Below are 14,346 nucleotides of genomic sequence, written 5' to 3'. Positions count from 1 at the left end.
GAGTCCCCTTTCTCAATCTAAGAGGGCAGCGAAAAGCTCACAGAGGTTCTCTCACAATGTAACGTGTGAGATGCCACAAGACATCTCATGTGGGCTGTTCATGCCTTCTGCCAGCTTTCTCCAGGCCTTCCCTGCAGCCCATGGGGAGCTTCGGAGCAGCAGAGGAGGGCAGAGCCTGAGCCTCCCCTCTTTGCCTTCTGGGGGAGTGCCTGGGCTCAGTACAGGAGTTTCAGTGGAGTTTGCAGCCAGGTGGAATTCTTGGAGCTGGTTTGTTCGTGCTGTCTGGTCCGCCTACCTTTCTCCATCGAAGAGCCGGGTGGCCTTGCCTCCCACTTGCATGAAGCTCCTGGAAGCTTTGGCCTGACTGCCTCTTGGTCCTGCGTCCCCACACACGGCCCTACTTCTCCCAGAGCCGTGGCAGCAGGGCAGAGCCGGTGACCTGCAGGCGACCCCCACCGGAGGTTGTGTAGTTGCGGGAGGCGGAGACCGGGCGGGATGTGGGTGCTCCACCCCCAGAAGCCTGTGGTTCTCCGGGCCCGCCCAGCAGACCCCGAAGGCAGACTGATCTTCAGCATCCACGTGGTCACCTCCAGGAGCAGCGGGAGCCTCACCGAGGTCAGAGCAGCGCTGCGCCTCTCCACGCCCGCAGCAGCCGGCACGATGCTGCCGCTGAACCCGAAGATGAAGTCCAACCCGCTGCAGAAAGCGAACCTCTGCTCGCGCCTGTTCTTCTGGTGAGCGCCCCCCGGCTGTGATACGCGGCAGTCATGGCACCCTCCGCTGCCCGCGCCTTTCGGAAAGGAGTGTGGAGCCTCCCAACCCTGGCTTGTTCCCCTCTGCACCCTGGGAAGGCGGAGCACGACTGGGCAAGGAAGTGGGGAGCAGGGGTGGGGAGGGAACCCCGTGACTTGGTGGCGGAGGTACAGGGTCTCTTTGCCTTGCTGCCGGCAGCCCCTCCAGAGCCAGAGAGCAGGAAGAGGGAAGGCTGCCCAGGGGGAATCACAGCCCAGTGGGAAAATGCCCTGAACACCCTGCGTCTACTCTTACTGGCTTCTCCTGAACTGCTCAGGAATTCCCACTTCTGAATTGAAGCGTCACACCCCCACCCCCTACCCCTGTCCTCAGCCCCAAGCAAGCAGCTTATGAACAGCTTCCTTTATCTAATTAGTGCCCTGGACCGTTGTTGTTCAGTCGTTCAGTCTTGTCCGACTCTTTGCAACCCCGTGGATGGCAGCGCTGCTGGTCTCTGTCCCTCACCGTCTCCAGAGTTTGCCCAAGTTCATGTCCATTGCATCCATGATGTCATCCATATCCTCTGACATTCTCTTCTCTTGCCCTTAATCTTTCCCAGCATCAGGCCCTTTTCCAGTGAGTCATCTGTTTGCATCAGATGACCAAAATACTGCAGTTTCAGTTTCAGCATCAGTCCTTCCAAAGAATATTCAGGGTTGATTTCCTTTAAGATTGACTGGTTTGATCTCCTTGTAGTCCAAGGGACTCTCAGAAGTCTTCTCCAGCACCACAGTTCAAAGGCATCAGTTCTTCAGTGCTCCACCTTCTTTCTTCTTTCAGTAATGTCCCCACCTTTTCCCACATGCCCTGTGTGACCGTGTGTTCCAGCTCCACTGGGTTCCCTCTGCCCCCATGTCTATGACCATGTATTTCTTTCCCTCTCCCTTTCTCCCTGTGTGGCTCTCACTGTATAACCTGGTTCCTAGTTGTGGCAAATTTCACGTGGGTAAAAAAATGAAAGGTTTTTATTTAATGATTAGGAACACTAATCTTGAACACGTTTTGCTTTTGCCTGGGACACACAGTCAGGACTGGAGGATTTATTTGATCAGCCCCTTTCCTTAGTGTGGATATCTCCACTTCCACCTTTGGGGATCACTCTGGGGATAGGGTCCCTGAAGCCTGTGAGGTCTTTTCCAATCTCTAGACTTCGGAGAAGCAGTGCATGGTCTTGATGCAGGTGGTCCTGCCCAGGAATCATTTGGTTCTGAAACCACTGAAGGGTCCTTGAGCCCAGAGGAAACACACAGATGAAAAAAACAGCTCAGAGAGTTGAAGCTCTTAACTAAAGTGTTGCATGTGGTAACTGGGGCCACTGACTATGTGGTCCTAAACCTTTGGGCTTTAATCATATTTGGATGATTACTAGTTGTTTTATTTCTGGACCCTAACCCATTTATATTTCCCAAATTTCTAGTATTTCCTTCCTTTATGGGACACCCTGGGGGATCTCCAGGGATTGGGAGCTCCTATGCTTGTTTTGATGGTGGTGTATTTAGTGTGTGTAGCTTCATCTTTTGGCCATTTGGTGGCCCTAAAGGAAAGAGGGGCCTAGAAGAAGGAATATGGGTATGGTTACTGTAAATAATAATAAAGTAGAAAAAAATTCTCCTTAACTTCACGCAGGGCAAGGAACTTTCCAAACACCTTCTGTTTGTGAAGTTTCAAAGTGTGTGTGCCTGGAAATGGGAAGGTGAGGACTTTTCATTGATTTCGGTAGGCACCCATTTCCAGTTTTCCTGCTGGAGGGAAAGGCACTATTACTGCTTATTTTATACTTGAAGGCACTGAAGCAGAGAGGTTGAGTAAGTTGCTTACCGCCACACAGCCAGTAAGTAATGGAGCAGGATCCCAAGTCAAGCAGTCTGGCTCTGAAGACGGTGTTCCTTGTATATGTAACTGATGTCACCAAATTGGTCTCCCACCTTGTGCTGGGCTCCTAGCCCAGGCTAAGACCCCTTTTCTTGGCTGAAGAGGTTGCTTTTCCACTCAGATTCCCACAGCCAATAACTAAATTGATGGTGAGACTGGAACAGCACAAGTTTTATTCAATGACCAAAGAATGGAGAAGCGAGAGCTTAGTTCACAAATCAAGCTCTCAACCCAATTTGGGTCAAGGTAAAAGCAAGCAAATTGAATCAAGAGAGGGAGTAATATTCATGACTTATCTGAGAACAAGGATGTGGTTTGGACCTGAAACTGAGGAAACACTCATTTTTAGTCCTTGTGTGGTTTGTTGTCATGACTATTGTCAACTGTCATGGCACGGGTGAGTATGCCATTTAGCATACTAATATATTACAGCCAATGCATAAATGAGGCTCAAGGCCTAGGGGAGGTTAGGGTTTTTACCATTTGGGGCCTGAAAGTGGAAGGTAGTTGCACAGTTGTGGCCAACTCTTTGCAATGCCGTGGAATGTAGCCCTCTAGGTTCTCTGTCCGTGGAAATCCCCAGGCAAGAGTACTGCAGTGGGTTGCCATTTCCTCCTCCAATTTTGAGGTTAGTTAGTTCTAACCAGTTTTTATTTTTCTCTATAACTTCCTCTTTTGAGCCTGAGGCTAAGACAGAAGCAGGAAGTGAAAGTGAAAGAGTTAGTCACTCAGTCATATCCAACTCTTCGTGACCCCACGGACTGTAGCCTGCCAGGCTCTTCTCTCCATGGGATTCTCCAGGCAAGAATACTGGAATGGATAGCTAAAATAAATATGATTGTCACCTGGCTGAAGTCCCAATTCTCACACCCAGATAAAGACCAGATAAAACTAATGAGGCAGTTGGGGATACACAGACCAAAAAGCAGGAGGAGAATAATTGTAAGGGGTCCTAAGAATGGCAGAAGCCCAGGAAGCTGAGATTACCCTTTTGATACTGTCCCAGATTTGTTCAGTCAGGGCCCTTCTTATTCTGAGTATTTGATCAAGTGACTTTCTCTTTGAATTTTTATTGGAGTACAGTTGATTTACAATGTTGTGTTAGTTTATGCTCTACAGCAAAGTGAATCTGTTATACATGTACATATACACACTCTTTTTTAGATTCTTTTCCTATGTAGGCCATTACAAAGTATAGAATAGAGTTCTCTGTGCTATGCAGTAGGTCCTTCTTAGTTATCTGTTTTATATATTACAGTGTGTGTATGTCAATCCCAGTGCCCCAATTTGTCCCTCCTCTCACCCCCTGGTTAACCATAGCTTTTTTCCCCCCCCTACTTCTGGGACTCTCAGTCTATTTTTTAAAGAGTTCATTTATAGCCTTTATGTACATTCCACATATAAGCAATATCATATGATATTCATCCTTCTCTGTCTGCTAGCAGTCTTCTCTACCAGTCAGGTTACACTGTCTTCTATTTGACCACTCACATTAACATAGAAACAACAAGAAATAGCTGCAAGGGCATGAATTCCTCCTTGATCAGCCAGCAGGTAATCAGGAACTATGCAGTGGTTGAGTGTCATATGGACCAGCGGCCCAGTGAAGATTTCATATTTCTAAAGTTACAGCTGGGTTCTTTAGTTGCCCAGGCCAATGTTCCAGTGCCCTTTTTGCTTTTGTTTTTGTTTTTAGTAGCTTTGGCTTTATAAATTGCTTCTCGTGCTAGGCTCACCAAGGATGCTACAGGGGCGACAACTCCTTCCATTACCAGTCTAGTCCAGCTCCCTCCTGACTAGATGAATGGCTCCATTTAGATGGGAGGTGGGGTGAGTGTAATTAAAATCTGAATGTGACCTAGATTGGGGTGTGTACCTCTTATAGCCCAGTAGCCACTAGTAGAGTTTTCTTGGAGACAGTTAATGACCCAATGTGGGTGGTTCTTGCCCCCAGGGGCCTCGAGGACCCTCAGGGGCTCAACTGTGTTTGGGTTTTCTTGAGTCATGTTTAGACTGATGCTGGCGCCCTTCCATCCAGCATATTGCCTCCACAGACCAGACCCCCTCAGGTCTGGTATGATCCTGTTCCCAGAGCCCTTGTGCATGGCCTGTATCTAGAGTTAGTCATGTCTGGAGGTGGAGGGCTCATTGGAAATATTGGTTGGGTCCAAAGCAAATAGGGATTTGACTAACACATACCCCTTTGCTGGGATGGGGTGGCAATGAGGGTAATTGATGTCCCTGAGCAGAAGCCTGGGCATGAAGGGGTTGAACTGTAGTTTGGTGATGTTCTCCACTGTTAGTGGAGTTCCTGAAAGTATCAGTTCAGTTCAGTCGCTCAGTCGTGTCCGACTCTTTGCAACCCCATGAATTGCAGCACATCAGTATTTATTCCGCAACTGAGGCTGAAGGTGGCAGACCCCACAGTCAGTAAAATTTCAGCCCTTATGAAAGTCTTGTGTTACATTTGAAAAGAAATTAATCGGCCAGGAAGTGATAATGAAACGTGAAACCTGAGTTCTGTTCACAGAGCCTAAGAATGAATTCCGGGGAACTCGCAAACACAGAGGCAAAGTTTTATTTTAGAACATAGAGATACAAAGTCCTCAGCATAGACTCTAAGAGGGGGTGAAAGGACCCCAAAAGGTGAGGATAATAGCAGTTTTATATCTTTTCTAGATTGATCTGTACATTTTTGGTTGATTCATGACTTAATGTAAATATCACAATGTCCAGTTTGTTGATTTTATGGCTTTCTTGGAACCCCAGTTTCTCAGTTTCTCTAGACATTGCAACGCCATCCCTTGACCCTTTCTCAAGATCCCAGACCATTATTTAGGGACCAAATGTATGTTTTAAGTGTTAATGGGCTTCTTGGAGGTTTCTCTTGATAAACTGGACAGCAGTTAATAATTGTCTTGTCCTGGGTCTGAATGTTTTATGACCTTCCAGACCAGGAAGGGATTCCTCTGAATGCCTGGAAATTGGAGCAAAGAGTGAGATGCTTACTTGAGAAGAGAAAATTTGACATTAAAAAAGGAATTAAAAATTGAAATTTAAAAAATCTTACACTGTCTAGCAATTTCTGCCTCAATTATAGGGAGGACTATAAGAAAAATCAATGTATTCATTTTATTTGGAAAGATGTTGCTTATCTTTAGGACATCTTCAGATGGTCGGGGTCAGAAAGAGGCTCATGTGAGGGGACTCTGACAGGGCTGTAAGGAGGTCAGGGTCCAGAGCCTGTTGGACTCAGGGCGGTGTATTGTAACGTGATTCCCTGTAAATTTTCCTTTGTGTTATTAGCTGAACTAAGGAGGTCTTGAGACCACAAGGTTGCATCTTATGTGAATGTGACTGAGGCATTCTTGAGTCTGGTGGTCTTCCCTGGTGGCTCAGTGGTAAAGAATCCATCTGCCAGTGCAGGAGACACAGGTTCGATCCCTGAGCCAAGAAGATCCCCTGGAGAATGAAATGGCAACCCATTCCAGTATCCTTGACTGGGAAATCCCATGGACAGAGGAGCTTGGAGGGCTGCAGTCCATGGGGTCACAAAACCAGTCAGACACGACTTAGCCACCAAAAAACAACAGCAAAATCCTTGAGTCTGACAGTTCAGAAAATTTAAGTGCTTTGTAGTACAGGAACCTATCTATAGCCTTATCCACAAAGGCCATTCAGCTCTATTCTGTGCTCCTGAACCAAGGTAACATTATTTTGATTTCTAAATGTATTTTTCTTAATAATTAAAGTAGATGTACAATGTATGTTCAGTAGACCACAAACAGGGTATTTTAGTTCAGTTATATTCTGTGTAAGCCAGAGTGACTTATCGACACCCTGATATATGTGTTTTCCTGTGGTCATGTATGGATGTGAGAGTTCGACTTTGAAGAAGGCTGAGTGCCAAAGAATTGATGCTTTTGAACTGTGGTGTTGGAGAAGACTCTTGAGAGTCCCTTGGACTGCAAGGAGATGCAACCAGTCCATTCTGAAGGAGATCATCCCTGGGATTTCTTTGGAAGGAATGATGCTAAAGCTGAAACTCCAGTACTTTGGCCACCTCATGCGAAGAGTTGACTCATTGGAAAAGACTCTGATGCTGGGAGGGATTGGGAGCAAGAGGAGAAGGGGACGACAGAGGATAAGATGGCTTGATGGCATCACTGACTCGATGGACGTGAGTCTGAGTGAACTCTGGGAGTTGGTGATGGACAGGGAGGCCTGGCGTGCTGCGATTCATGGGGTCGCAAAGAGTCGGACACGACTGAGCGACTGATCTGATGTGATCTGATCTGAAGCATATGTCTAATTTTCTCCCTATATCTTTGTATAGTTAAAATATAGACTTTTTTTTTAAACAATGTCCATGAACGTAGGATTCTAATTAAAGAAATGCAATTTGAATATATGTCACTCTCCTTTTAATGTTTAACAGGTGGCTAAACCCCTTGTTTAAAATTGGTCACAAACGGAAACTGGAAAAAGATGACATGTACCCGGTGCTTCCAGAAGATCGCTCCCAGCACCTTGGAGAAGAGCTGCAAGGGTGAGCACAGGCATCAGGGAGTACGGTTAGAAGAGTGAGAATTTCTCCATGGGGCTAAAGGCTTGTGGGGAGGGGCCTTTGCCTTCCTCTAGGGTCTTCTGAGCCTCTTTCCCTGACACTGAAGCCTCAGCCCTTCATGCTGACCCTGGGCTCAGCCCACTTTGGAGGTTGGGGGAGCCTGTGTTCCCTGTGTGAGTGGATGTGGAGGGAGCCCACAGCCATGGCCCTGGAGACCTAGCTCTGTCCCCAGAGGTGGGGTCCCTGGAGGACAGTGTCTGTCCTTCCGGGCTGCTCATGACCTGTGAATTCAGCAAAGCTTAGCAGGAACTTGTTTGTAGAATCTGGGACGTTTCTCTGAAGACCTGGTCTGGTGCTTTTCCTGGTGCTTCAGTGTCTGCACTGCTCATCTTTCGGGAGCCCTGCGAGCAGTTAGCCAGCATCTATGGGGAGCCACAGAGAGCCCTGTAGTGAAGGCTTGTCTCTGCTCTGTCCCTCCCCTGTTTTCCTGCGGCAGGGCTGTTCCTCACTGTGCTTTGCCTCTCTTCGCAGGTACTGGGATCAGGAAGTGTTGAGAGCCCAGAAAGATGCACGGGAGCCTTCTTTAATGAAAGCGATCATAAAGTGTTATGGGAAATCCTACTTAGTTTTGGGAATGTTAACATGTCTTGAGGTAAAAGCTTTTCCATACAGTGCATTGATTTTGAGTATATGTGGGTCAGTCCTGAGATGGATGGACTGAGGCGGGGAGAGGGCAGGGATTTAAGGTCTGAGGGTAAATCTCATCTAGGAATCATGATGTAGATCAGCAGTTGTATTTATCTTTAGAATAGACAGATTCGTAAAGGGCTTGACCTCTGGAGATTACTATTTTTCTCTTAACTGATTAAAACATGGTGTAATGGAAGGATAGCAGCACTGGAAAGATATTTTATGCCATGTTAGGATGTTTTTGGTGCTCAATATAAATATTGAGTGATCCTTGACCAAAAGAGGATCTTACAACCTCAGGGAATATGTGTCCTGTGGTTTGGAGGAAGTAAACTTCAGAGAACAGCCATCAGGAGATGGCAACAAACGTAACAGATTCCAAAACAAAGGCCAGAAGCAGAGTTTTAGTAAAGCATTTGGACAGTAATTTGAAGTATAGGATTTATGTGGCAACAGCAGACCTATGTTCAACAACATGGAACTGAACATTATTTATCATACAAAATTAAAAGCACATTGTATTTCCTTCTTGACCACTTGCCCAGTCCATCTCTTTGAGAGAGACAAGCTTCATCTAAATTATTTCACCTGATTGATGACTGTCATTTATAATTTTATTGCTACTTCTGTCTTGGGTATTCCTTTGGACAAGGTGTATGGATTCATTACATATTCTAATGTATTGTCTGTAGATTGTAAGATAAAGTGAAACATGTACTGAGGATACTTTTAAGTTGACCTGTCTTTATACTTAGAAATGTCTCTTAATAGTAGGCTTCCCTGGAGGAGAGTTCTGGCAAAACGTGGTCCACTGGAGAAGGGAATGGCAAACCACTTCAGTATTCTTGCATTGAGAACCCCATTAAAAGTATGAAAAGGGAAAAAGATAGGACACTGAAAGATGAACTCCTCAGGTCAGTAGGTGCCCAATATGCTACTGGAGATTGGTGGAGAAATAACTCCAGAAAGAATGAAGAGACGGAGCCAAAGCAAAAACAGCACCCAGTTGTGGATGTGACTCATGATGGAAGTAAAGTACGATGCTATAAAGAACAATATTGCATAGGAACTTGGAATGTTAGGTCCATGAATCAAGGAAAATTGGAAGTGGTCAAACAGGAGATGGCAAGAGTGAACATCGACATTTTAGGAATCAGCAAACTCAAATGGACTGGAATGGGTGAACTTAACTCAGATGACCATTATATCTACTACTGTGGGCAGGAATCCGTTAGAAGAAATGGAGTAGCCATCACAGTCAACAAAAGATCCCGAAATGCAGTACTTGGGTGCAATCTCAAAAATGACAGAATGATCTCTGTTTGTTTCCCAGGCAAACCATTGAATATCACAGTAATCCAAGCCTATGCCCCGACCAGTAATGCCAAAGAAGCTGAAGTTAAATGGTTCTATGAAGACCTACAAGACCTTCTAGAACTAACACTCAAAAAAGATGTCCTTTTCATTATAGGGGACTGGAATGCAAAAATAGGAAGTCAAGAGTACCTGGGGTAACAGGAAAATTTGGCCTTGGAATACAGAATGAAGCAGGGCAAAGGCTAATAGAGTTTTGCCAAGAGAACACACTGGTCATAGCAGACACCCTCTTCCAACAACACAAGAGAAGACTCTACACATGGATACCACCAGATGGTCCATATGAAATCAAATTGATTATATTCTCTGCTACTAAAGATGGAGAAGCTGTATACCGTCAGCAAAAGAAGACCAGGAGCTGACTGTGGCTCAAATCATGAAGTCCTTATTGCCAAATTCAGTCTTAAATTGAAGAAAGTAGGGAAAACCACTAAACCATTCAGGTATGACTTAAATCAGATCCCTTATGATTATACAGTAGACATGAGAAATAGATTCAAGGGACTAGAACTGATAGACAGAGTGCCTGAGGAACTATGGATGGGGGTTTGTGACACTGTACAAGAGGCAGGGACCAAGACCATCCTCAAGAAAAAGAAATGTAAGAAGGCAAAATGGTTGTCTGAGGAGGCTTACAAATAGTTGTGAAGAGAAGAGAAGAGAAGCTAAAGGCAAAGGAGAAAAGGAAAGATATACCCATTTGAATGCAGAGTTCCGAAGAATAGCAAGGAAAGATAAGAAAGCGTTCCTCAGTGATCAATGCAAAGAAAGAGATGAAAGCAATAGAATGGGAAAGACTAGAGATCTCGTCAAGAAAATCAGAGATACCAGCGGAACATTTCCTACAAAGATGGGCACAATAAAGGACAGAAATGGTATGGACCTAACAGAAGCAGAAGATATTAAGAAGAGGTTGCAAGGATACATAGAAGAACTATACAAAACAGATCTTCATGACCCAGATAATCACAGTGGTGTGATCACTCACCTAGAGCCAGACATCCTGGAAGGTGAAGTCAAGTGGGCCTTAGGAAGCATCACTATGAACAAAGCTAGTGGAGGTGGTGGAATTCCAGTTGAGCTATTTCAAAACCTGAAAGATGATGCTTTGAAAGTGCTGCACTCAATATGCAAGCAAATTTGGAAAACTCAGCAGTGGCCACAGGACTGGAAAAGGTCAGTTTTCATTCCAATCCCAAAGAGAAGCAAAACCAAAGAATGCTCAAACTGCCACACAATTGCACTCATCTCACATGCTAGTAAAATAATGCTCAAAATTCTCCAAGCCATGCTTCAATAGTACATGAGCCAAAATCACTGCAGATGGTGACTGCAGTCATGAAATTAAAAGATGCTTGCTCCTTGGAAAAACAGTTATGACCAACCTAGACAGCATATAAAAAAGCAGAGACATTACTTTGGCAACAAAGGTCCGTCTAGTCAAAGCTATGGTTTTTCCAGTAGTCATGTATGGATGAGACAGTTGGACTATCAAGAAAGCTGAGCACCAAAGAATTGATACTTTTGAACTGTGGTGTTGGAGAAGACTCTTGAGAGTCCTTTGGACTGCAAGGAGATGCAACCAGTCCACCCTAAAGGAAATCAGTCTTGAATATTCATTGGAACTGATGCTAAAGCTGAAACTCCAATCCTTTGTGCACCTGATTTGAAGAACTGAGTCATTGGAAAAGACCCTGATGCTGGGAAAGATTGAAGGTGGGAGGAGATGGGGATGACAGCAGATGAGATGGCTGGATGACATTACGGATTCAATGGACATTAGTTTGAGTAAACTCCGGGAGTTGGTGATGGAAAGGGAGGCCCAGAATGGTGCAGTCCATGGGGTCACAAAGAGTCTGACATGACTGAGTGACTGAACTGAACTGAACTTCCTGGTGCTCAGAAGAATAAGCCTGCAGTGCAGGAGACCCTTGTTTGATCCCTGCATCAGGAAGATACCCTGGAGAAGAAAATGGCAACCCACTCCAGTATTCTTTCCTGAAGAATTCTATGAACAGAGGAGCCTGGCAGTGTCCAGTCCATGGGGTCCCAAAGAGTCAAACACAACTGAACGACTATTACTCACTCAAATTTGGACTGGAGCCCAGAATAACATAAGACATTTGACAGTTGCTCAGCAAGTAATTGTTGACTTTCCCAGGTCACATATGATAAATGCTTTCCTAGGAAAGGATCATCCCCTTCCTGTGGAACAGAACCCGGGGTCCTGTGTCTGGGCTGGAGCTGCCAGAGCTCCCAAGATCACTCCCTTCCCTGGGCTGCCCCCTCCCCATGGGCCAGGTCAGCCAGGCCAGAGCCCCTGTGGGGAGGAGCTCCAGCTTCACTGTGAATTGTGGAGAACTCATGCACCCTCTATGCAGGTTTCTGTCCTGGGTGAGTTCTCATGAATTCTGCTTGTCTGGAAACCCTGGGGCCTTGGTGTGTACTTGTGACTAATGCCAGGTGCCTGGTTGGATGAGTGGCCTCCGGGTTTAATGTTGGATCATATCCTGGAGCAGATCTTTCTCTGCTGTCACTGGTTCTCTAGTTTCTCTTTGATACCAGATGATAAAGAGGCTTGAAGGCAAGTGGGTCTCAAAGCATAGCCCATGCGGGTTTTCTTGCTGTCCTGGGCTGTTGGTTCCTTAGGTGCGATTGTAAGCCTCAAATGGATCCCGTCCTAATATGAGTCCTGGGTCTTGGCTGTGGCAGTTCATGGGAGAAGCAGACATAGAGGGAGAGGCTGCAGAATCTGAGGTTCTTCCTGAGAGGGAATTTGCCCCACTGTGGTGCTGGGAGTGTTGATTTCAAAGTTTTCCAGACCCAGTAATACTTCCTGCTGGGGATCCAGGAAGGCCAGGCCTGGGGCTGCATAAGGTGCAACTGGTAGAGCCCTGGGCCCTTTCAGGAGGTTGGTCACTGGGTGGTCATGGCGGAGATGTGGGAGTAGAGGACCTTGAATGTAGGGGCTCACCTGTGTGGTAGTACTACTAGTACTAGTAGCAGTAGCAGTACTAGTTACTTAAATTGATTTTATGAAGCAAATTTCCATGTTGTGATCTATCTGTACTGCTTATTGGTCTTTATATTTTTGATAATGAAAGATCTAAACTCAGCCCAGGATTTTCTAAAACACAAACGTGTTTCCTTGGTGACCTCCAGCCCTCTTTCAATTCCTTGGCTGCACAGAACACCCCATGGATCATCCATGATCCTAAGCAGTGTGCTCTTCCACCCACAGCACAAGCAGGGCCTCCCAGGTACTCCTGGCAGCACCAGTGGGAAAAAGCACGGTGATGCCAGTCCAGGGTGAGGCTCTTAGGATTCTGAAATATGAAAACCTCTGTCCTATGAGAACTGAGGAGTATCTCTACCACTTGGAGAAACAGGTACCAGGCTGGGGGGCCCTCGCAGGTCAATGCTGATTAGAACAAAACAGGCAGAGAGTTCCCAGCACTCTGGCCCCTGTGTGCACCTCCATAGGGACTGCAGGTGGGGAGGACAGGTTTCCGCAGGCCCAGGGCTCTCAGGGTGGAGAGGAGGAACCTGAAGTTTCTGCCTGGGCCAGAGACACAGAGACCACCTCCCTAGGTCATAAGGGCTTCTCTCTGAGAGGTGAGGTCTTTACCTGCTGGTGTATAAGTGGGGTGACCTCAGAGAGCTGGAGTGGGTTCACCCAGTCCTCTATCCTCAGAGGGGAGGAGTGGCTGGGAGTTATGTCCTCTTCCCAGGATCCTTAGATGTGGCCCGGCCTTGTCCGGACACTTGTTCTTTGTCTGAGTCCACTTTTGCTGATGGTCTCTGGTCCAGGTGGAGGCTGTGGGGAAGCACATGTTTGTGTAAATCTTCCCTTTGGAGCTCAGCTGATGGGCAGGAAGTAAACAGAATCCTCTGCGTCCCAAAGTGGACTTTGTGCCTCTACTCACGGCTGGTTCCCCGAGAGCTGAGCGGTCTTTGCATTTATTCCCCAACCCTTTCTTCCATGTGTCCTTCACTTTGCTCAATCCAGGAGTCTGAGGAGTGGCTGCTGGTGGCAGAGATACTGCGGCTTGAGAGCAACCACTGAGGACCACACAGCAGGAGAGGAGGAGGGGGCCTTGAGCAGAGTGGACAGGGACCTGCTGAGCAGACCTGCTGTGTGTGCCCTGCTGGTTCCTGAGAGCATCGCATTAGCCATTAGGTGTTGGTAATACCCACAGTGATGACCTTGAGTTTTAAATTAGGGTTTTATATCCACCTTCTTTTCTTTTTCTAAGCATATGTAAGTTTTTAATATAAAGTTAAAAGAATTTTTTAAATTGAAGTATGATTGGCTTACAATGTTATATTAGTTTCTGGTATACATCATTAGTGATTTAATATTTTATACAGTACATGATAAGTTTAGTTACCAACTGTCACCATGCAAAGTTATTCCAATATTATTGAATAAATTTTCTATATTGTATATTATAATCCTGTGATTTATTTATTTTTAAAAATTTTATAGATTTTTTTTTTTTGCCCCTGATCCCCTTTCCCTTATTTTATTCCTCCACCATGTTTAATTTTTTACTCCAAGGAACATTCCAACTTCTAGAGGGTAGAGACATTGAGGCAGTGCTCTCTGGAGCTAAGAGCCTGCAGAGCTGCCAAACCTGGTTTCTTTGTGGTACTCCAGCCAAAGCTGGTTTCCATTCCGTGGATCTATGTGTGGAGTTTGGGGTAGAAAACAGTGGATGTGTTTGTGCCAGTGTCTCAGTTCATAAGGATTCATGAAGAAGGTGATGAAAGCGTGTCTCCCATATGTGAACCACATTGACTTTCTATTGGGCTGGGACATTGAGAGTATGGGGGACAGGGGCAGGCTGCCAGCAGGCTTGTTCCTGTGGAAGCAGATTTCTTCCTCTGCTTCTGCCACCTTTTTCTTTATTCATCTTAAGGCTCAGTTGGTATTGAGCCTGTTTGTGATATTTGTTGAGTATCCACGCTGTGCTAAGCACAATGTACTAAGGCTTTACTATGTTTGAATGGAAAAATTTTGCCTTAAGGTTAAACTGTTGCCTGCT

At 45.9% G+C, this 14,346-nt stretch overlaps 1 protein-coding gene across 2 annotated transcripts in view; it reads left to right on the top strand.

Annotated features, from left to right (window-relative positions):
- The first annotated feature begins 562 nt into the window (after positions 1-562).
- Positions 563-14,346, top strand: part of LOC129624670 (ATP-binding cassette sub-family C member 4-like) — a 161,737-nt gene continuing 147,953 nt past the window's right edge. Inside the window, exons 1-4 of one of the 2 annotated variants that reach the window (XM_055542834.1) lie at positions 674-734; positions 4,395-4,494; positions 7,103-7,213; positions 7,763-7,883. In XM_055542834.1, coding sequence (XP_055398809.1) covers positions 4,469-4,494; positions 7,103-7,213; positions 7,763-7,883 — 258 coding nt within the window. In that variant the 5' untranslated portion in view covers positions 674-734; positions 4,395-4,468. Of the gene's footprint in view, positions 735-4,394; positions 4,495-7,102; positions 7,214-7,762; positions 7,884-14,346 lie in introns of both variants that reach the window. The other variant, XM_055542833.1, reaches the window with a different exon arrangement.

This window comes from Bubalus kerabau, chromosome 12 (assembly GCF_029407905.1).
Source record: "Bubalus kerabau isolate K-KA32 ecotype Philippines breed swamp buffalo chromosome 12, PCC_UOA_SB_1v2, whole genome shotgun sequence".
NCBI classification, from domain to species: domain Eukaryota; kingdom Metazoa; phylum Chordata; class Mammalia; order Artiodactyla; family Bovidae; genus Bubalus; species Bubalus kerabau.
Note: the sequence above shows the minus strand (reverse complement) of the source record. Positions and strands in the feature narration are given on the sequence as shown.